This window comes from Pantherophis guttatus, chromosome 3 (genome assembly GCF_059756535.1).
Source record: "Pantherophis guttatus breed Tessera chromosome 3, ASM5975653v1, whole genome shotgun sequence".
NCBI classification, from domain to species: domain Eukaryota; kingdom Metazoa; phylum Chordata; class Lepidosauria; order Squamata; family Colubridae; genus Pantherophis; species Pantherophis guttatus.
In genome coordinates this window covers 52,683,235-52,706,048 of record NC_142065.1, presented here as the reverse complement: position 1 = coordinate 52,706,048, position 22,814 = coordinate 52,683,235, and the positions used below count along the sequence as shown (strand labels likewise).

At 37.4% G+C, this 22,814-nt stretch overlaps 1 protein-coding gene across 1 annotated transcript in view; it reads left to right on the top strand.

Annotated features, from left to right (window-relative positions):
• Positions 1-22,814, top strand: part of MAPK13 (mitogen-activated protein kinase 13) — a 29,133-nt gene that overhangs the window by 5,613 nt on the left and 706 nt on the right. The window contains exons 3-11 of the mRNA XM_034414704.3: positions 213-271; positions 5,534-5,642; positions 8,571-8,600; positions 11,659-11,706; positions 13,711-13,825; positions 15,257-15,328; positions 17,093-17,172; positions 18,569-18,647; positions 21,069-21,245. Coding sequence (XP_034270595.1) covers positions 213-271; positions 5,534-5,642; positions 8,571-8,600; positions 11,659-11,706; positions 13,711-13,825; positions 15,257-15,328; positions 17,093-17,172; positions 18,569-18,647; positions 21,069-21,245 — 769 coding nt within the window. The remainder of the gene's footprint in view (positions 1-212; positions 272-5,533; positions 5,643-8,570; positions 8,601-11,658; positions 11,707-13,710; positions 13,826-15,256; positions 15,329-17,092; positions 17,173-18,568; positions 18,648-21,068; positions 21,246-22,814) is intronic.

The window sequence follows — 22,814 nt, the reverse complement described above, 5'->3', positions numbered from 1 at the left end:
CCCTGGATTTATTCCCTGGTCTTGGAGCTTCCTATGAGAACATCACAAAATATAAGACTTCCCCTTTCCCAGTTTATTGCTTGGAAAGGCCTCAAGTTGCCAATTAACATGGCTTGGTCTCTGGTTGGGAAAGCAGAATATTTTTATCATGTTAGATAGATATGTTCTTGTACTCTGTGTAAGCTAACATTCCAAGTCTACCTCTGCTGCAGGTTATTGGATTGCTTGATGTCTTCACTTCAGCTACTTCATTTGATGGATTCCAGGACTTGTAAGTTTGCATTTTCTACCCTATGATATATTATAGCTCTACTGCAGAATTATAACAGAATAACAGAATGGGAAGGGACCTTGGAGAGTTTCTAATCCAACATCCTGCTCAAGCAGAAGACCTTGCTCCATTTCAGACAAATGGTTGTTCAATCTGTTCAGTGTTGGAGTATCCACAATTTCTGGAGGAAAGTCATTCCACTGATTAATTGTTCTAATGGTCAGGAAATTTCTCTTTAGTTCTAAGTTGGTTCCCTCTTTGATTTGTTTCCATCCCCTGCTTCTTGTTCTGCTTTCAGGTGGTTTGAAGAATAGGTAGATCCACTCTAAAATAATTGCTTTTAAAGAAGGCACAACAGCTTGGTCCCTTAATCGTTTTCTCTCAAAATATGTGTTTTCCGAAGGTCTTAGGCGACCCCTGTGAAAGGGTCGTTCGACCCCCAAAGGGGTCCTGACCCACAGGTTGAGAACCACTGGTCTAGCTGATTCAATCCTGCAATCTTGATGTGCTCCAGATTCCTTCAATGAAACAATGTCATCTATTGGAAGCATGTTTCCAATAGATGGAAGCATGTTTTCTTTGTAGCAGTTCCTGCCCTCTGAATAAGGTGCATTCCAAGATCCAGATTTATTTATTTTATTTTATATTTGAATTTATATACCGCCCTTCTCCCCCTAGGGACTCAGGGTGGTGAACAGCTGAAATTAAAATACATACAATATAAAAGTTAAGATAGCTAAAATAAATTAAATCAATCAGCCCCCAATTTAAAACCCCAAAGCTATACAATTAAAAACTAACCCATAAAAAACCTAATTAGGCTAGGCTGGCTTGCTGAAATAAAAACGTCTTCAGGGCCTTACGGATAGTGCGGAGATCCGGGATCAGTCGTATTCCGGGAGGAAGCTCATTCCAGAGGGCGGGTGCCCCCACAGAGAAGGCTCTCCCCCTGGGGGCTGCCAGCCGACATTGCTTGACCGACGGCACCCTGAGGAGGCCCTCTCTGTGAGAGCGTATTGGCCGGTGGGAGGTTATCGGTAGCAGAAGGCGGTCTCGTAAATACCCTGGCCCTAAGCCATGGAGCGCTTTAAAGGTGAGAACCAACACCTTGAAGCGCACCCGGAAGACCACCGGGAGCCAGTGCAGCTTGCACAGATGGCTCCTATCCTACTATTGTTTAAAAGAGTTGTGAAGAACTGACTCTTTTTCCAGGCCTTTGGTTAGGAAGAGTAATACCTCTCACTTCACTGTGTTTGTCATTTTTATCTTTGTCTTTTATGTTTTAGTGATCGTATTGTAATGTTTTATTACTGTGAATAGTTGACAGTCAGGTGGTATACAGGTTTAATAAATTATGGTTGGTCATATAGTCAGCCAGAAGTTTAGACTGGATTTGGCATTTTTATTCACCTATTGAGTCCTTCCTAAGGACCTGGAATAGGCAGGTGTTGTTGTTTGATGATATTAAAGATGATGTCACAAGATGTAAGCAGTTTCAAGTAAAATTGCCTTTTACAATTGAGTGATGATGATTTTGTCAATGCTGATTGTCTTCAAGTGATGCTCCAGATGTTTTGGGGCTATATTCAAGGGTGACTTTTGCCGCAGTCATTCTACTTCTATTTGCAGATATTTGTATTTTGTGATTTTCTCCAGTTTTTCTCTACTATTCTATTCTGCTGTTGCTATTAAATAGTGGATCCACTATTTAGATTTTATTGTCCTTCTTATCAACTTATCAACAGTCTAAGGTGTTGTGTGGCAGGTGTTGATCTGGTTGAATTCTAAAGTTCCAGAGTGTTTCAATTTATTCAATTTCTATTATTTGGTCTGTTTTGTGATGTCACCAGTTTTTGCTTGCAAGCAGATGGTATTTCTTGCAGATATTCCACTGCACCATTGTTACTTCTTTGTCATGCCATTCTTTGTAGTCAGGCTGTGTGATTTTCTTGCAGCAGCTAATTAGGTGTTCCGCTGTTTCTTCAGTTTTTATTATGATGATGGTTGGTTGCATAGTCAGCCAGATGTTTATATTGGATTTGGCATTTTTTATCTACCTACTGAGTCCTTCCCAAGGACCTAGGATAGGCAGATGTTGCTTGATGGTATTACAGTTGGTCGCATTGTCAGCCAGATATTTATACTGGATTGATATATTTTTATCCATCTATCAAGTCCTTACCTGGAATAGGCAGGTGTCATTGTTTGATGGTATTAATGATATTGTCACAGGATGTAAGCTGTTCCAAGTAAAGCTGCCTTTTGCAATTGACCGATAGCAATTTTGACAATGCTGATATTCAAATGGTGCTCCAATTGTTTTGGTATTGCATCCAAGATGGCTACTACTATTGGTACTATCTTTGTTTTCTTTTGCCACAGTCAAAAGAATTGCAGGTCTTCGTATTTTGTAATTTTCTCCAGTTCTTTCTCTTCTCTTTTGCTATTTTCAGGTAATGCCATCTCCATTATCCAGACTATTTTTTCTTTTTTAAATCAACAATTTGTTAAGTTTATGGTGTTATATGGCTTATCTGAAGTCCCAGATACTTCAGTTTCTTCATTTTCTAACAACAAACATGATAAAGTGGCAAGAATGGTGCATTGGGATATCTGCAATTATATATATATATTATAATATATGTAAATGGCAATATAGAATATTGCTATTTATCCACACGTAAGAACTTGTGGGACCACAGCACAGACAAAGTGCTCATTATTATCAAATACACAAAAACATGAAATCACAACTGCCAGTTCTTTAGTTAGTGTTGGCTTTCATACATATCGAGTTCTTACCAAGAACTTTTGTTGTAATGTAACAGCATATATATGTGTGGATACAAGCAGGGTGGAGTTTCGCAATTGACAGATGGACATTTTGTCAATACCTAGTTTGTTTTTGTTGCTGTTAGTACAAAGTACACTTTTTACATACAATTTAGCATCCTGAAAATTCTGTCTTTAACTGTTGCTTTTAAATTAGAAACTTTCTGGGGCCAATCTAGTGAAACAATTGCTACTCATAATCAGATGTTCTGTTTACGTTTTTTTAAAACTGCTCCCATTGGATCTCAATTTCCCAAATGAAGAAATGGTATTTTCACCCTGCCGTGCATTTTTTCCAATGGAACTTTGATGACAGATATTTACATTTGAAAATAGATGACATTGGAGGAGAATATGCTTTCTGCCAGAATTGGCATCCCATAACAACCTTTTATTCTTGTAATGTTTTAATATTTAATATTTATACAAAAAAATTGCCTGCTGAGAGCAATCTGTGTTACACAAAAACCAACCAGGACTGTGAATACAATCTGTATTATGGGATGGGCAATATTTAATAAAATCTGAGATGATTGATTGGGGAGGTATTTATAATATGTTCATTAATTAATCATAAAACATAATTGGAAAAGACATTAGAGGTCGTCTCATGAAACTTGCTTGATACATGATTTAAAATGCAAAACATTTTACACTATGTTGACACAATTTAGCTTCTGCATAAATGCCTTTAATAAGACTACCACATTTAGGGCAACGACTAGCAGAGTAAAATCTACAGAGATGCCCCCCCCCCCACATTTCAAGGCAGTTACTTTTTTTCCATAAACAATTGGTACAGTTACTTTTAATATTTAGTTTAGGATTGCTTTCTGGTAATGTTATGCACCTGTCTTTTTTATATTCCTTGATGGAACAATGAATACTAAACAATTGCACAAAGTCTAAACTAATCATATAAATTTAAAAGAAAAACAACATATCAGCATCACTAAAGCAAAATATGAAGCTATAATATTCAAATATATGTAAGAACGAGCTAGTTGTTTTTTAAAAGTCTTTATATAAAACAACATGTTTAATGCACATTGTGCAGAGTACAACTTGTGAGTACATTTTTTAAAAAAATTGCTATTGTTTTCTGATATTCTTACCAGTTCAACTATTTCGAAACATGCATTCTTCTGAAATTGGGTGGAAGTGGGGCATAGAGTGAAATAGGAAGGGACAATCAATAATTGGTTTTAATTAGTAATAAGAGAGAATGAAACTGCTGTCAACAGGGCTTTCAGAAGTAGACAAAATAATGAAGCAGCAGTCAAAATAGAACTCATTCCCCTTGTCCCAGTGATAGAAACAATAACATACAGAACTACACAAGATACCCATCGGCAGAAGATCCATAATGCACCCAATGTTGACACAACTAGCAAAATCCAACTCTCTTCCTCAGATTAAGTCAACCTTCTCTGCAGCACCGAGGAGCAATTTTGTTTTTGAAAAATAAGTCTAGTGTTCTTTCAAAAAGGCACTAAGCCTGTCTTTATAAGAAGCTTGCATAACATCTGACAAATATTTCAGGAAGTGACAATTGACATTCTGTAGACAAGTACCTCTGTGGAAGCTATGTCTCTGGTGATTACTGCAGTCCAAATTGAAATGACCATGGAGGGCAGTCCCCGTGATTTGAGGGTGAGAGGCTAACCTAATCCATAGCAGCTTAGATGGCCACTAGAAGATGGACAGGTTCCAAATCCTGACCATCACCCATATCATCAATGAAGCATGCTAGAATGTATCCAGAGCAAGAATTATGTTGGGAGGAGATGGAGAACACCATTTTAAGTTGAAACAGTTCACTTTAAGATTACTTTAAGCTGTCATAGGTATCATTGGGGATTAAAAGCAGTATCATAAGGAAATGTTTGTGCTACAGTTTGCATCATAGTTAAGGGTTTCAAAGATGACTCTTACTTCTATATAATTAGTAATTACATAAGAAGTCAGTGCAAATCAAGTGGGCCTTAGCTGCCAGTCAATAGTTATTTTATCTGGTAGTCCCTTGTGTTGTATGGATAAATACAGTGCCAGAAATTGAAAAGCATAGATTAAATGGATCTGAAAACCCAGCAGTGTGAGTCTCACATCAACTAAACTATTAAATTGACAATAGGCTTATTTAAAACAATAGATATAGTGGTTTCAGAGAAGTTCAGATGATTTTGTTATGGGCTGCAGTAAAAAGATTAAGTTACAATAATATTGTTTGCTATAGTATTTCGTTTAATGAGATAAACCTATTGTTCCCATTCCTGGTTCTAAAATACACACCTGCACTCTTATTTCAAAAATGGGATTTTATAAAATCAGTAAGAGTCTTAGCATGAATTAGCTACTATTTCTGGTGAACTATATAACTCCATTATACCTTATATCTTTCTCTGATACTTACTTTTAAAAAAAATTTAGTTACCTGGTGATGCCATACATGCAGACAGACTTACAAAAGATAATGGGACACCAATTCAGTGAGGAAAAGATTCAATATCTGATCTACCAGGTTTTGAAAGGCTTGAAGGTAAGTAACTTCAGAAAAATTCAGAAGAGAAATAAATTTCTGCCACTTTTGCCATTTCTTTAGCATCTTTGTAGAGACATCTTTTAATAGATTTTGAACATATAATCATAGGATTGAAAGGAGTGAGAGAAACCTTAGCGATCATAAAGTCTAGCTCCCTGCCTAGTACATGGATCTGTACTTTAGCACCCCTGACCAAAATCCATCCAGCTTCCATTAAAGACCTCCAATCAAGCAGTGTGTGCATTGGTGAATTTTACTATAGTCTTTCTTTGTAACGTACACCAGTTTTTCTTATCCTGTCTTCTGGAATGACTCTAAATAATTCTGCCCTGTCTTCCATACAATAGCTCTTCAAATATTGAGACAGCTACAGTATCATATCTCTCTGCAAACTTTTCTTCTCAAGCTAAAGACACCCAGCACCAGCTGTTCCTCCAATATTTTTCTATCCAAGCCATCTTATTGTCTTGGTTGCTGTTTTGTGAATAAATCTCTTAAAATGTGGTACTGAGAACTATTCAAGGTGCAGTCTAACCAATGCAGAATAGAGAGGAATGATTTTCTTAATTTGACATGCTACATCTGTTGATGTAGCTTTTATTTTGGGCATATGCCTTTTGGCTCATAATAATTTTATAATAAATCCACCAAGACATTCAGATTATTTTCCATGTCCTGATGTTAAACATGCTCCGTTATTTGCTATAACCAAGCCTTTGTTTTTTCCTACATGAATGAAAGATTTTACTTCTGTCCCAGTTGAAATTAATTGTGCTTGTTTCTGCCCATTTACCCAATTTTTCAAGATGCTCTTGAATCTTGATATTGCCCTCTAAGGCATTTGCTATCTCTTATATATTTATTATCTACAAATATGATAATTACTTTTTTCTAACCTCTCATTCTAGACAGTTATAAATATTTTGACAAACAGAGCCTAACCCTGGTGATATGCCACTTGACACTTTCCCTCAACACAACACACAATCACCCTTTGTGTCTATCAGATCTTTGATAGCTGCCTTATCTGAAAGGGATTTTTCCTAAACATGAATCTCTCCAATTTCTCTTTAGGAAGCTTTATTAAAATGAAAGCAGATGTAGTAAAAGAATAATGCACCCCTGCAATAATTTCTTCCAGCCTGATAGGGAGTCACTGGCATGATGGCACCCATGGGGTATGATTGTACAAGCTCTGTTTCTGTCTAAAAACAGCATAAGCCAGTCAACTTTGTGCCATTTTCTCTATTAAGGTCTTATGGCAAGCCTGGGCTAATGGTTTGCTGAAATCAAGGTACATTCCTACAATCAAATAAATTACCGTAACCACTTTGTCCAAAAATATCAACTTCATTTGGCATGATTTCTTCTTGATGAACACTTGCTGGCTTCTGCCAAGTAATTTATTTATTTTTAATTCTCCTTAATCAGCTTTTTAATAATCTATTGCAGAGTTTTATCATGTGTCAATTACAGGCTTACTGGTTGGTAATTATTCTGGTCCTTCCCTTCCCTTCCCTTCCCCCACCTTACTCCTTTGTGAAGATCAGAACAGCATTTGCCCTTCTCCATTCTCCATAATTTCTCAAAGATCACAGAAAAGGGCTTGGAGGTAACATCTGCAAGCTCTTTCAAGATTTTCAGATGCAGCTGGTCTGACCTGGAGATTTAAACATGTTCACAGAAGTTACATGCTCCCTAACGGATTGCCACTCCTCCCTTGAGGGAATTGTCTTTTAATAGAGCAAGGAATAAAAATATCACAAGGAAGATGAAAGAGAAAAAAAAAGAGATTGAAAGGGGCCTTTTTTCTGCTTGTCATCTGCTACTACATTACCATTTCTCTAACAAGTGGTCTCAGCTCTTTCCTTTTTCTTCATTTACTATTTAAATGGCGGCCAGAAAAAAACCCTTCTTGTTGCTTTTACTTCCCTTATTATTTTAAAATTCTTTTGTGCTTTAGCCTTTTGGACTTCCACGTACCTCTTGCATGATTATATCCAGGGATGTGCTTGCAAGAGCTGATTGTTAAACTTTCTGGAATTTTGATATATAGATACACTTAAGTCCTTGGTTTGCTTGACCTATTGCTTTGCATATTGATGTCCACATGAGGTGGACCTCATCATTTACAGGACCTGGAGTTTCTCATCTCAGAAGCATCTCCCATTTCTGAAGTACAAATCATTTCCATCCACAGCATCTGGCTTGTAGCCAAGATAACTTGGTTAGAAGCAAGATGGCTATTATCTCTGTATTGAATTGTTCATTATCCGTGTCCTCACTTTGGTTCACACCTCCTATCTTGCCCATCCAGTGGTGACCACACCTCCTGGGGATTCTGGGGCTAGCCGTTCAGCATATGAAAAGGTCATCAGTAATGGAAGATTGCCAGAGCTCATGATTTAGCAAAAATAAGGAAAAGGAGAAAGTTGCAAGGAAAGAGTTTACTTCACCAGAATCACTCTCACAAAAAAACAACAGGCCTCATCGGGGTTCCTTGTGCTTGTTGACAAGAAGCTCTGAGGAATTCTAGAATATTTCTATTGGATTATTTTTCTTTTCGGTAGAAAGGGTGTTTCCACTTTCTAAGGGTTGTTTTGAGATAATTAATCCACATAGAAAGATATTTTGTATACCCTATAGAACAGAGGTCTCCAAACTTGGCAACTTTATGACTTGGGGACTTCAACTCCCAGAATTGATGGGAATTGGAATTCTGGCTGAGGAATTCTCTGTCTGAGGCATTCTCTGTCTGAGAAATGCTGGCTGAGGAATTCTGGGAGTTAAAGTCCACAAGTCTTAAAGCTGCCAAGTTTGAAGACCTCTGCTATAGAACATGCTCTATCACAGGGAATCTTGATTAATATCAACTATGGAGGAGGCTGTCTGTAATCTTCCTGTTGTCTTTTTCTTCTTTTGCAGTATATTCACTCTGCTGGAATCATTCACAGGGTATGTTCTTTTTAAAGTTATTCCTGTTCTAGAATGTACAGCTTACCAGTGCAGCCTTCTACAACCTGGTGCCTTCCAGGTGTGGCTCCCATAATCTCCCAGCGTCAAACGCCTCTGGCCCCAAGCTATGGAAGACTGCACTAATGCATATTGCTAAAGTTCTTTTGTTGTCAACCTTTTCAAGCCTCTTTGGTATGTAAAAAGATCGCCTAATCTCTATTGCTATGCTGAAACCAAATGACCTTTGTTTTCTGTCCCCCCCAGAAGAGAACCTGCACATCTCCCTAGGCATAGAAGCCTCTTGGCAGTTGGTGGCAATGTCCTAATTCTGGCTCACTAGCATGTTGCAAACAACTACAGCCCCTCTTATCCTATTCAGCTGATATCATCCTATCTCCAACTTTGGAAATTCCTTGTTTCCTTTGTTAACATTAATGTGGAGAAACACATTTACAATATAAATATTTTTGCTTTATATTTTGCTATATATATATTTGCAAGAATATAGAGAGAGGGGGGATGTGTGAAATTGCTAAATTCTTTCTTAGCCCACTGATTCTTCCTTATAAAATAACTCAGTAGTTGGAAAACAACAGAAGAATTAAGATGTTCTCCTTCCATATATTTACAAATATAGAATTAATTAATTAAATCAGGATTTATTTAGCAATGCTGGCCAATTGTACATATCTGCCCTCAGAAAAGAAAAAAAATAATTGCGCCAATCCAAAACTTTTTGCGGTCAGGAACAGGGCCAAGATCATACGCCACATGATGCTCAGGCCAATGTTTTAATAAACACAAGTTTTGGTGCAATGTTCATGTAAGAATTTCTGCCTCTCCAGTCTCTCCAGTTTCCTGCTACTGGTGGAAGCTGGTAGCTACATGGCATGTCTCACCTTAGGAAATACATTCTATCCCCACTGAGATATACTTCATTTGACATTTCCCTCATGCATTTCAGGATCAAACCCTGTAATCCAACTTGTTGGCTCACCTTTTTCTATGGCAGTTGAAAACTGCCTGAGGAAAACATATTACATGTCACCCAAGCAGAAGACATCATTAGACAGACCTCGTGCATGCCCTGAGGCCAGTTTTTAAACATAGAAATAATCCAATGAAAACATTACAGAACTGAGAGAGAGAGACTTTTACCCTGTTTCCCCCAAAATAAGACATCCCCTGATAATAAGCCCAATCAGGCTTTTGAGTGCATGGCAATAAGGCCAAGCGCTTATTTCAGGGTTCAAAAAAATATAAGACAGGGTCTTATTTTCGGGGAAACACAGTAAGTACCTTTCAAAGAGGAAGAATATTTACCTGGTTGAACACATTTAGCAGAAATGTTTCACACTGTCCTATTAGTACATATCATGCAATTGCAGAGATAGTCAAATGCGCAATACTTGGAGTCTCAGAGAATATTTACCGGTACATTCTCATTAATTGTGGAGAAGGGGAGGAATTTAATTCTTAATAACTACAACAGAGGAATTGGGAAATGAAAGGCCTTAATAGAATGACTACTATCCTCTCTGTTTTGTCATTCTGCTGCAGCAGCACAACAGGGAGAGATAGAAAAACAGGTTTTCTTCCCTGCCCCCCTCCTGTTGAGTGAAGTGGAAGGCAATTTGCCAATGTGGCATCGGGTGTTTGGGAGAAAATTGTTAAGAAGAATAAGGAAATTTGGATCTGGCAAATCCACTGCTGTTTTGTGACACCCGCAGCTCTATTGGTAGAACATCTACGGCAGTGGAGCATTCACAGGAAAAGCAGGAAGATTCCTGCTTGGTGTTCTTCCCTCCAAAATATTGCTAGAGCTGTTAAGTGAGTTAAAAACTCTCTGTCAACCAGCAAGAAGAGTGCAATGTAAATTGTACCCAATTTTTGAGCTTAAAAGAAAATTATTAAATTAGTGGGAACTGGATTACAGTTTAAGAGCTCATCCACACAGTTCCTTACTGTAGCACAAGCATACCCCATTACTGTTTCCCCAAGGACAGCCTCCATCTCATAGTCAGCCCATTGCTTCGGCAGACAGACGTCATGTATTACCTTCCTTCCCTGCTCCAGTACCTTTGGGTTGGCAGTTCTGGTGTGGGATCCTTCTTTTCATCTGCTTCATGTGGGTTGCACATATATTTTCTGTGCTGTTTTAGCCAAACCTGGCCAATTTAGACTGTGTAAAGACCTCAAATTGACTAGCCTATCCCTGGTTTAATGCACCTAACTGAAAGGTTAACTGAATAGACCTGGCTCTTGCACCTTTGCAGCCTACATTCCCCTTTCCAATGGACAGCCTGCTTTTGGGGAAGCCCTGCCTCTCTTTCTCACAGGATGTTCTTTGAAAAGTTCACCCCATCCCAGAATGTAACCTAGAAGTGGTATGGCTTCCACGTACAGTGATGTTTGCATGTACAGATCCAGTTAACAATGAGATGTCAGCAAAGAGACCCAAACGTGGCAGATGGCTTGAAAGGGTGACTAGCCAACAGATCCATGGGTCACAAACATTTTGAGAGAAGTGATGTGGATGTATGTAAGAGACACTATAATTCAACATATGTCTCATACACACTAACATCTTTGGCTTCAGTAATATTTATGTGGGGAGCAGGTGCATAAAGGCCGTACAAATCCAAGTGACCATTAACATGCAATTAAGAAAAACAACCTCTTTGGTGGCAGCCAGTAGTCATGAAGTCAATAGATTAACAATCATTTGAATCAAAAAGTATAAAAAAGATTAATGGAATAGAATGACTAAACCTTACAACACGTCCCTGGTAGACATTCTATATACTAATCAGTAGCAGATTTTTCATTTGAATATTGTGGCTGGTCACATTCAAATTTTTAGCCAGGGAAACTGCTTTTTCAGTGCTGAGGACCAAGTGGACATCGGACAGCCTGGATCATGTTAAGTGCTTGTTAGGGAGCAAATCCGATGCGTGGCTCTGGGATGGGAGGAAAGAATGTGCTTATTATGTAATTATTTACTCTAGGATCGAATTGTGATAGCGACAATGGAGTTTTCTAATTTTGTATACTGCAGGATCTAAAGCCAGGCAATTTAGCAGTGAATGAAGACTGTGAATTAAAGGTAGGATTTTTGTTTTTGTTTAATGAAAAAGTAGACTGCATTGTTGGTTTGACCATGTTGTTCTGAATCTTCAGTGCACCTTCATCTGCAACACATTATTTGGAAATAACACCTACTTATTTTGATGGGATATCTAAAGATAGATTCATTGAAATCAGCCAATTTAAAGTGCACCTGGGTGATAACATATTTATTTCATTTTATTAAGCAATTGCTTTGTTTGAAATGGAATTTTAGATGACATCATCTAAATTTCCCATTTTTCCTATTATTTCCTCCAACTATCTTCTCTCCTTCAAAAAAAAATATCTATTTTTTATTAATTAGGAAAAAAAGTATGTTCACAAACTGCCTTCACCTAGAAGAATCCTTATATTACGTAACAGTACATATAATTAGAGTTTAATTATGTTCTCTGTTTTAAACCTATACTGCAGAGCCTCAGAATTCAAATGCACGGTAATATTAAGTTTACATCCCACTCTCAGTTTTAGACTTGCACTGTAATGGCATCTTGAATGATTTGTCAGTACTCTTTCTATAGTAGAATGGAGTATATAAGAAAGACTCCTGGTGGTATAGAGGTTAAAATTCAGTATTGCAGGCTAACTCTGTCCACAGTCTGTAGTTCAATCCTGATGGGGCTCAAGGTTGACTCTGCCTTCTGAGGTCAGTAAAATGAGAACCCAGATTGTTGGGAGCAATAAGCCGGCATTGTAAACCACACAAAGAGCACTATAAAGACTATGTTATTGCTATATTTTCTGCCCTTGATTTATAGCTAGCCTTGGCAAATCTTTAGAACATGAGTTTTGGCAAAGTATCTGAGTCTTGGTTATCAAGATTATAACACTCAAAAAAATGAAAGAGAACTGGTTTCCCTCAGGCCTTTCCCACCTGTACTTAGTCATGCTATAAACATGCCCTGGCAATGTTGCTCTTGCTTCTCTGTTCCCATTAGGTTGTTTTCCTCTTGTCCCCAGCCCATGACTGAGGCTGGTTTAAATTATCCTCAGCTAAAGCAGTGTTTTCCCCTTATACCAACAGCATCCAATGACAGTCTTAAGATGGGCAAAATTTGTTATGTTTTTCCACCACTGTATGACAGAGATCAAAGATGTGTTCAGAGAATTATGATTGATCATTTCAGGTGATGAAGACACATCCTCCCCCATCCTGTCACCCTTTTCTGCACCAGTTCTGCTCGAGCAGCTGGACATCTTAGTGTAGTGCCATTGGCTTATTAGAATTGCACAACAGCACTGCGCAGTACTGAAATTTCTTTAATTCTATGCCTTTACTTTGATCCAAGGCAAAATTAGCATGGAATGATAGGATCAGGATTGCCTCTCATAACAGAACATTGAAAGGAGGAAGAAGAGGGCAGCCCTGAATAAGTGCTATTTTTTGACTCAGAGTTCTTCTTGATTCCAGCCTGTTTTTTTTTTTTTAATATTCCACATGGATTATGACAGAATGGGATGCCAGAGGATAGGGCACAGGTAGGAGAGATGACAAACATTGTCCTGCTGCAGTGCTGTGACTGGTGACATGCTGAAGAGGGAGGTCAGCACAGCCAGAGGGATCAACTAATTGTTGGCTTATCACATGCTGTACCCACAACATCAAGATGACACAAGTTGATGGTGACTTAGAACAGATGGCAACAGAGGCAGCCTAGGCATTGTAATTAGGCAGCACATTTCAAGCCAGTGTAGTTTCCTGCTGACTCAAAGATGGGTGGATTGCCTTTTGGCTCAACAATGGGGAAAGGCCCTCAGCTGACATCATTAAAGCTAACGTGCTTTTAGTCACCACTGTGTTAAAAAGAAGTGATGGCTTTGTAATAGCAGTCTATTGCTTCTAGGAAGCACTTAAGAAACTTTGTGGAGCCTTCTGAAAAAAAACAAAAAATTATTATTATTATTTTGCTATTGCTTTGGATGCATGGCAACACTGTTCTGTACATTTCTCATTGCACAAAACAATTTTTCATGTTTTTAGATCTTGGATTTTGGCTTAGCAAGGCATACAGATACAGAGATGACAGGCTATGTTGTAACTCGTTGGTACAGAGCACCTGAAGTGATTCTGAACTGGATGCATTACAACCAGACTGGTGGGTTAAATTCTTTATTTGGGGAGGGGGGGGGTGTTGGGAAAATCTTAGTAAATTGTGGATTAATGGCTAACTCTGGAGTTTCTATGTGATGTTTAATGTATTTAATTTCCCCCTTTTTTCAATAAGTACAATACAAACCCTCACAGCATGACCTGATTCAGATTATGTTAAACTGTGGCATTCAAACTGCACGAGCCCAATAATTAGTTTGTAAAACATAGTATATAGCTTTGCAAATGAAATGCCCAAAGTATGCAGTCTGCTTTTCTTCAAGCAAACATTAATTAAAGTACTATGGCTTCTCCTACTTTGCTTACTGAGAAGTTGTATTCTTTTCAGTGATGTCTATACCCAGATAGATGCACAAAAGAGTTCATCTAAACTGAATTCTCACCTTCCATAAACTGCAGACAGCTACCATGGACTGTGTTACATAATTTTATTTTCACCACTATTAATTTCTAAAACTCAGATTAATTCAGTCCAATGATTTTGCATAGAATAGAACAGAATCTTGTTCTGTGTCTCCTGGTTAATTGATCAGCGTGAGTAATTTCTTACTCAATTGCATTGTGATATGTGGACACATGTGCTTCAAATGCAGCTGTTGACAAAACTACTACTGTGAAAAAGTTGTTTCGTTAGTCTAATGCAGGGGTGTCAAACTCACATCATCACAGCAGCATCACTTGACGTAACGGGACTAAACCGTGCGTAGGCATGGCCAGTGCATGATGCATCCGGCCTGCGGGCCACAAGCTTGACAGCCCTGGTCTAATGCATTTCTCCTGTAATAACACCTTTGAATAAAAAGAAGCTAAAATATCTGAAAAAACCATAAGTGCCAGCCATATATTTTGTGTAACCAAATTAGGATAGAAAAAATCTGAATACACGCTTGCCCATTATAGTGTCCTCAAAATGGATTGCTCTTCAACACCCCGATCCTCTATAAGCACGATCAGAGAGTTGCTGGCTAGGAATTATGTTAGACATAGCCCAGTGTATGTGTGTGTGTGTGTGTGTGTGTGTGTGTGTGTGTGTGTGTGTGTGTGTGTGTGTGCAGCAAGTTGGGGGAAAACTTCTTTTGTGCAAAATAGCTCATTGCCTTATAGCATTTAAAGAGGATTTCAAAACCATAAAATAAGAATAATAAAAGATAATATTACAAGATGGACTATCAGTTTTATGTTGAAAAAATCTGTATGACCACAAGATAGCAACAAAGAGTTAGACTTTTCTGTATCTCTTTACTGCAACTTGTCTGGATTTTTGCACCCAAGCTCTGATAGCTAAAGGTACAGTAATGTAACTTGTAAACAAGAAGATCTGTTACAAGCATGCGTAAAATGTGTATTTTAGTTTCCAATGCTGCTATTTTAACTTTAGCATTAAATCCTTTCTTGTATATTTCTCTCTTTCAAACAGTGGACATCTGGTCTGTTGGTTGTATCATGGCAGAAATGTTGACTGGGAAAACTCTGTTTAAGGGTAAAGACTGTATCCTTCTCTGTGCCCCTGTCTGAAACTGATGCTCTCATAGTTTGGACTGAAAATATAGATAACATAGAGGGTTTTTGGTAGGAAGAAATCTAGTATGAAAATTCAAAATACTTATACTTGCAAAAAATAAGTACTGTGAGTACTGTTTAATCTAAAAATCTATTTTCACATATTACGGGATTTTAATTAATAGCATAGTTGTGTCAAACAAGGTTATTTAATGTTTCTCTCTCCCTTTGATGCTTGATGTTCATCACGGGTGGATCTTTAGCTGTGTTCAAGACAATGTATAAATAGATTGTGCAAGGCTTCACTTTCAAAAGCAAACATTACTTCAGGAAGCATTGAGCGCCAACATAGCTCCTGTCTGTTCAAGTTGGGTAGAAATTAGGGTTTGGGGGGAGGGGGGAATGGGATTAAGAACAAGTATGGGGGCACATGTTGTATTTGTCAGCAACAGTTTAAAACTGTTGACTCTATTCCTAGGTTTTATGGAGTTGCCCTCAGCAGCTGATGCATGATCCTGGGAAAAGCCATGCTTAGCTGAAGGTGCTCCTGACATGCACGCCCTTATGTATGTCCACATGTGCTCCAAATCACATTTCACCCATCACATCTCAATTTCTTCACAGCTCTGTCTGCAGCTCCTTAAACCAAACAAGTTTTTTTCTGTGAAATGACACAATTCTACTACCTTTTTATTTATAAATTCTTCTATAAATATAGCCACAACTTCCAACATCTCCTCTCTCTGCTTCCTTCTCCGCAGAGTTCCAAGATTCACTAGAAGGAAGGCTAAGGTTACTATATACACAAGAGTTCTAGCAACTGCTGTTCTTTCAAACAAGACATGTATGAATAGTCAGTAAACCTTTGATGGTGCCTATGGTGGAGGGGGCTAGGAAGTGGGAAGAGGCCTGCTGTTTCTATGCAGGTGAGGCAGCCTACATCTGCTCTTTGCTTGGAACTTTTGCCAATCTCTTCAGCAGTCTGAAAACTGACATGCACACCGCACACTTATCTCTGTTGATGAAGCGGCGTTTAAATGTTTAGGCAGGAGATCATAGATTATGCTTTAGACATTTCTGATATAAACTGATATTCTGAAGTTGTTCCTATTATAGGTAGTCCTCAATTTATGACCACAATTGAGGCCAAAATTTATGTGGCTAAGCGAGACATTTGTTGAGTGAGTTTTGCCCCATTTTACGACCTTTCCTGCCACAGTTGTTAAGTGAATAATTGCAATTGTTAAGTGAGTAACATGATTGTTAAGTGAATCTGGTTTACTCATTGACTTTGCTTGTCAGAAGGTTGCAAAAGGAGATCACATGATCCCGGGACACTGCAGTCATCATAAATATAGTTGCCAAGCATCTGAATTTTGATCCCATGACCATGAGGATACAGCAATGGTCGTAAGTGTGAAAAATGGTCATAAGTAACTTTTTTCAGTGCTGTTGTAACTTTGAACGGTCACTAAATGAACTGTTGTAAGTGGAGAACTATCTATACTTTAACACAAATGATTGGGGGTTGCAGGTTTTATTCTCCCTAACTATCAATGATCTAGCAGGAAAGATTCAGTATCTCTCAGCCTAATGATGCCAACAACAAGGTATGGAAGCAAGCTATATAGCTTGCCCTTTTATAGAAAAAGTAGAATAAATATATGGTAAATGGAGCCATTTATGAAGGGTTTTTTTTTTTGTCAAATTCAATGTCTGGCCTCTGTTGATAATACTTGATTCAGCCTGCCAGATCTTGATCAGCTCACCCAGATCCTGAAAGTGACGGGAAGCCCTGGAGAAGAGTTTGTGCAAAAACTGGAAGACAAAGCGGTAAACTCATATGTTCTTATTGTTTTAGAAAGTTTAACTTTCTGCCCAACTTTTATCAATGATGTCAACTGTAATTGTACATATGTATCCCACCACTCCTCCAATTAACTCAAAGTAATGTGCTTTCTCATAGCCCCATTAATCTTCTCCAAAACCCTGTCAGATAAAATAGAGAAAATTGATGTGATGGGTATCTTCCTAGCTTTAATCTAGTACTTTAAGCGACCACCCTTGTAAGCTTCTCTGACAAGAAAAAAAATGATATTATACCAGCATTTTCTTTTAATAATCTTTGAGTTTTATAACATGCATTATTAATATTCATTAGTACTTGTTTATTCCTGCATCGCTGTTGAGGATTGTTGGGTGCACTCAGCTCCTGACAAAAACCATTGAACACTAACTCTGAAATTAAATGAAATACTGGGGTTGTAACAGCTGGAGAACAACTTCTCTAAAGCAGAACTGGGAGGGAAAAATGGCCCTAGGTTGCCTGTTCTGTACACAGCCTGATGAAAGACGGCTTCCCTGCCAGTATAGGAAGGTTTTTCTGTCATGGAAAGGATATTGCATTATAAAAATTGAAAAAAGGAATGACAAAACTGTTGAACAAAGGCCAAAATAAGCTGGAATGTGCTAGCTATAAACATAGCACGAAAAAGTATCTTTATAGACAGACAAATTCTTCTTATGAAAATGGCAAATGAATGTAGTTATTCAGAGATAAGAAAACTGAAATATTTTGTTTCCATAAATTGAAAATGGAGTATTATGCATGTTTATTTAGATGCAAATCCTACTTTGGTTTGACTTTTGTTTAGTATTGCACCTTATTTACTTGAAGAAGTCAGAACAAACAGGCAGAAAATGTCATCTGAACCATAAAAGTATTTTTTGAAGTGCCAATCATTGCTCTTAAGATGAGCAGCACCAAAGCCAGATATGAATGAAAGATGCCCTTTCTTTCTCTTCCTCAAAGATGCCCTTTCTTTCGTTTTCTCTGTTGCCCTCCTTACTTAGTTAACTAGCAGGGGCAAGAGGCTGCTCTTTTTAGATGGCTGAATAGTCTCTCTCCCAGTTGTCTGCCTTCTGTACTCTCTCATTACATGAAATTAGGCAGCATGTTATACATTAGATTACAAGCTTCCATCTTGATATAAAGAGAGATGCAACTATTAGGAGCCATGAAGTCATATTATTATTTTTACTACAGTAAAATTATTACTTTGTCTTATGTACAACACAGCTCAAAGGAGGCTAATGCGGACCTTTTACTTTGTATAAAAGAAGTGTATGGCCAATATGTGGGCTTCTAATCAATCTATAAAGAGTAGATTATGATGTAACTTTTCAAGGTGACATTTATATGGCTTTATGAAAATGTTATTTTTTTTAGGCTAAAAGCTACATACAGACACTTCCTAAAATTCCCAAAATGGATTTATCTTTGCTTTTACCCAAAGCCAGTCCTATGGGTAAGTTCTTTTATAAGTTTTAATTTACGACAAAACTAATATTCCTCAAAAAGATTATACAACTGAAATGTATTATTTAACTTTTATTCGGATGACAGATGAACATGTCAAAACAATCTCTTTTATGATTCTAGCCGAGCCAGCATATTCTGTGCGACTTTGATAACAACAAAATCTTCAAAATGTAATTAAGCATGAATAATGTATTACCCTCTGGATGTTGTTGTGAAAATAAATTCCCTTGAGTATAATGGGAAATACCCTAAAGTAAATGTTTTATTACATGCCAGTCTTCTCTAGCTTAGCAGCCACAAGTGGCATTTTTGGTATTCAAAACAAAACATGAGTTGCAAGAGTTTGGATCCGATCCCAGAGTAAAATTTTACCATTTCAAGTAGTGTCATTTGGAATGTTCCGAGTACTGCTAGCTCTCCAGCTGGGTAGCTCTATGCCTTGTGACAGGGGGTTGCCTTTTCTTACCCACATGTTTTCTGGTCGAGCCAGTATGACAGCAGGAACCAATCATGTCCCTGCTACAATTTGCATAGACTGGATCTGATGATATGGGAGAGAGTGATGAGAAGCAGTTAAGCACATGAGCAGACAAAAGATTGATCTGAGCCAGATGATTGCCCAATCTGATTTTTTTTCTTTAAAATAAAACTGTTAAGGGAAATTAACATTTACAAGTGAATGGATCCCAGTTAAGGTTCATGCATACTGTGCTTAATTTTGCAAGCAGGCAAGCCAAATGTATCTGCATATGTATTGCGTACGTTTCACACAAGTTTTGTTAACAATATCAATATTAGGTAAACATTAAGAATACTAGCATAATTTTATCAGATTGCTACATGCATAGAGCCATCTCAAACTGTGAGATGGGCAGCAGATAAATATAATCATGAATGCATTTAACAATGAATAAAATAATGTTGTTGTGGATTGTTGAAGTTTGGCAGGCACATATTGAAAACATTAAGGAAACCTGATAGGGATTTATGGAAATAGAGTCTGTATACTTGGTCGCCTTATGTCTTCAGATTGGAAAAAAATATTAATTGAAAGGAATACCAGAGATTAGCTCAGTACCTCAAGATTTATTTAAAGAAACTTCCCTGCTGAAACAAGGTGTAGATTTTGCTAACATTTTGTAAACAACTGTAACTTTCTGCTCAGTGGATAAGAGCAGGGCTGTATTCTTGTTTTAAGTGGGGGATTTGTTTTTTTTAAAAAAACTATACCTTGATCATTTTTTCTGCCAGTTGGCTAGTAGCAGTCAGTATGCACTGCACTGCACTGCAATTTTCTCTTAGGTTTGTGGTAAAAAACAAGGTAACAAGGGAACATTGATGATGATAATGATGATTATGTTGTCCATTCAGTCATGTCTGTCTCTTAGTGATTCTATGGGCCAGGTCTCTCTGCATCTTCTGATCTTGCACTACTTCTTTGAGTTGTTTTAAGCTCTGACTGGTGTCAGCTTTGATATTGTCTAGTCATCATGTTCTTTGGCAGCCTTGTTTCCTTTTACAGCTAAATCTTCCAGTCATAATTGGTTTCTCCAGTGAATTCCCCCTCATGCCATGGCCAAAATAACTGAGGTACAGTTTTGTGATTTTGAAGGGAACGTCAGGTGGTCCCATTTTCACTGTTTAATTTCAAGAGCACTTGAATTTTATTCTGACTTTCAAATAAAAAGTATTTTCCATTTCCTACACATTTCTAAATTTTACTCTTGCCTCCCCACTACAGTCTAGATAAGAGCACTTTTCCAAAACTTCTACTTGTAGTGAGAAGAAATTCTTCAGTGGCTCCATGGTGAGAACTGACCTGTAATGTAATGGTAAAGATTACAAATATACATCAAGTCACTTGGGTTTCACCCTGCCTCAATTTCCAAATGACAAAGCTTACAATGTAGCTCAGCTATTGCTGAGCACATTGTAAACCGCCCTGAGTCTCCGGAGAAGGGCGGCATATAAATCAAATTAAAAAAAAAAAATTAGATAGAAGGATTCGGCTTGATGTATTACAAAATGACCTGGAACTTCAACAAAGATGTTTGAAAAGTTGGACTTTGTTGAAGTTACAGGCCACTTTACAATCCATCAAGCTGAATCCTTCTATCTAATTTAGCTATGTTGTAAGCTTTATCATATATAGGTCAAGTGACTTGACCTATATTTGGGCTCATCTCATACTGAGATTTTTCAAGGATATTGTTTCAAGTTCCTTCTACAGTACGTTTCAACTACAGTAGTGAGCAACTTATATTTGTTTACTGAAATGTGAAAACTGGATGAAGCAAATATAGCCAATTTAGTTCAGCAGCCATCTTAAGCTTTTAGATTTATCCTTCCTACAATAAACAATTACAGCATTCTTTAATTTTTACAATATTTATATCTTTCCTTGTAGCCGTGGACTTGCTCGACAAAATGTTGCAGCTCGATGTAGAGAAACGACTCACAGCAACCCAGGCTCTGGCCCATTCCTATTTCGATGCATTCAGAGATGTTGAGGAAGAGACAGAAGCCCAGCACTCCTATGATGATTCCATAGGGAGTACAAAGCTTTCAATAAATGAATGGAGAAGTAAGTTCAGCTGGACAATTTTTAATATATCCTTGCCCCTAGCGCAGTCCTCATCAGAGTTTAGGAACCTGAAGTCGCCCAGTTCCTGCACACATAATAACTAGCTATATTAATGTTGAATATAGTCTGAACTGAAGTACAGGTTCACTCTGAAGTAGATAAAATTCATAACTAGGAGTATAGACTTCAATTTGACCTACACAAATACTAATTAAGAAAAATTATGTGGGTAACTCCCCCACTCTTTTTCACCGCTGTTAGTTACTCTATACTTTTTTGGGTAAGAAGAAACACAAAACATTCAGCATACTTTAATATAATATGGAAACATCACTACACTGCATTTTGTTGTCACTGTGTTGAGGGATACTTAATCCACCAACACATTTCTCATTTTAGGTTTAAAACTGTGTCAAGAAGAAGCACTTGGGAAATAAGTTTCCTAAAGAATAAAGACCAGGGACTATTAAAAAGGGGGAAAGAAAAAGAAAAAATAATGAGTAATAAAAGGAATACCCTTCTTTCTAAAGATACCACTAAATTATATGCCATAAACAGCTCACCAGAATACTTTTTTTAAAAAAAAAAAAACTCCCATTAAACTTAGGAATTTTGTGGAGAACAGGACATGATGGTTATTGGACTAGTTGACAACTATGGGATGTTAAATTTCATGTATGGAAATAATATAGTTAAGAACTGGTTGGTGATATCTTTCTAGGAAGTGAAAAAGGAAATGAGGCACTCTTCCATTTTCTGACTAATAGAAAAATTCTTGGCAATTTATGGATAAACCATACTTGGAGTACTCCTCACATAATAGAACATTTTGTAATGTTAAAAGTTAAATAACCCTAACTGCTTAAGCCTGGGGTTATGCAGCAAAAAATGAATCTACTAGATAAAAGTAAGAGACAGCAGGTAATGGCCTAGTTTGAAGGATAAGTTGAAAACTTAAAGAAGCAAATGTTTATTTATAATCCTTTCCTCTGAAACCTTAATAAAGGCAGGAAACAGCCCACTTTGCAGTGGGTACATTCATGGGTATATGATATGGAATGACAAGCTAGAACACTTATACTGAAGAGATGAACTGATAAATTTTTGCTTAGCACATTGCTTAGCACATTGTAAGCCGCCCTGAGTTTCCGGAGAAGGGCGGCATATAAATCAAATTAAAAAAAAAAAATCTAACAAATAGATGTTTAATAATGACAGGTCCATTTTTTTTTAGTCCACATCTAATTATTAAGTATTCACATATTGGAAGCATTTCTTAGCCATTTATTGCCTGTTATCTTCAGGGTGGCAGTCAAAGCAGTATAAGTCTAATATACAATTCAATATAGTGGGTTCATAAACTTATAACATTTAAATTAGGTTTTAAAAAGCAGCTAGCAAACTAAATCCATACCTAATAAAAGTAACAAATAATGCCACCTATAATAATGTTTTTAAATATCATTTAAATAGAGCAGGAGAAATTACCCATCTCTTTGTGAAATTCAATAGAATGGGATACTACTGGTAGTAAGAATTGATCTTTTACAACCTTTAAAAAAACTGAGC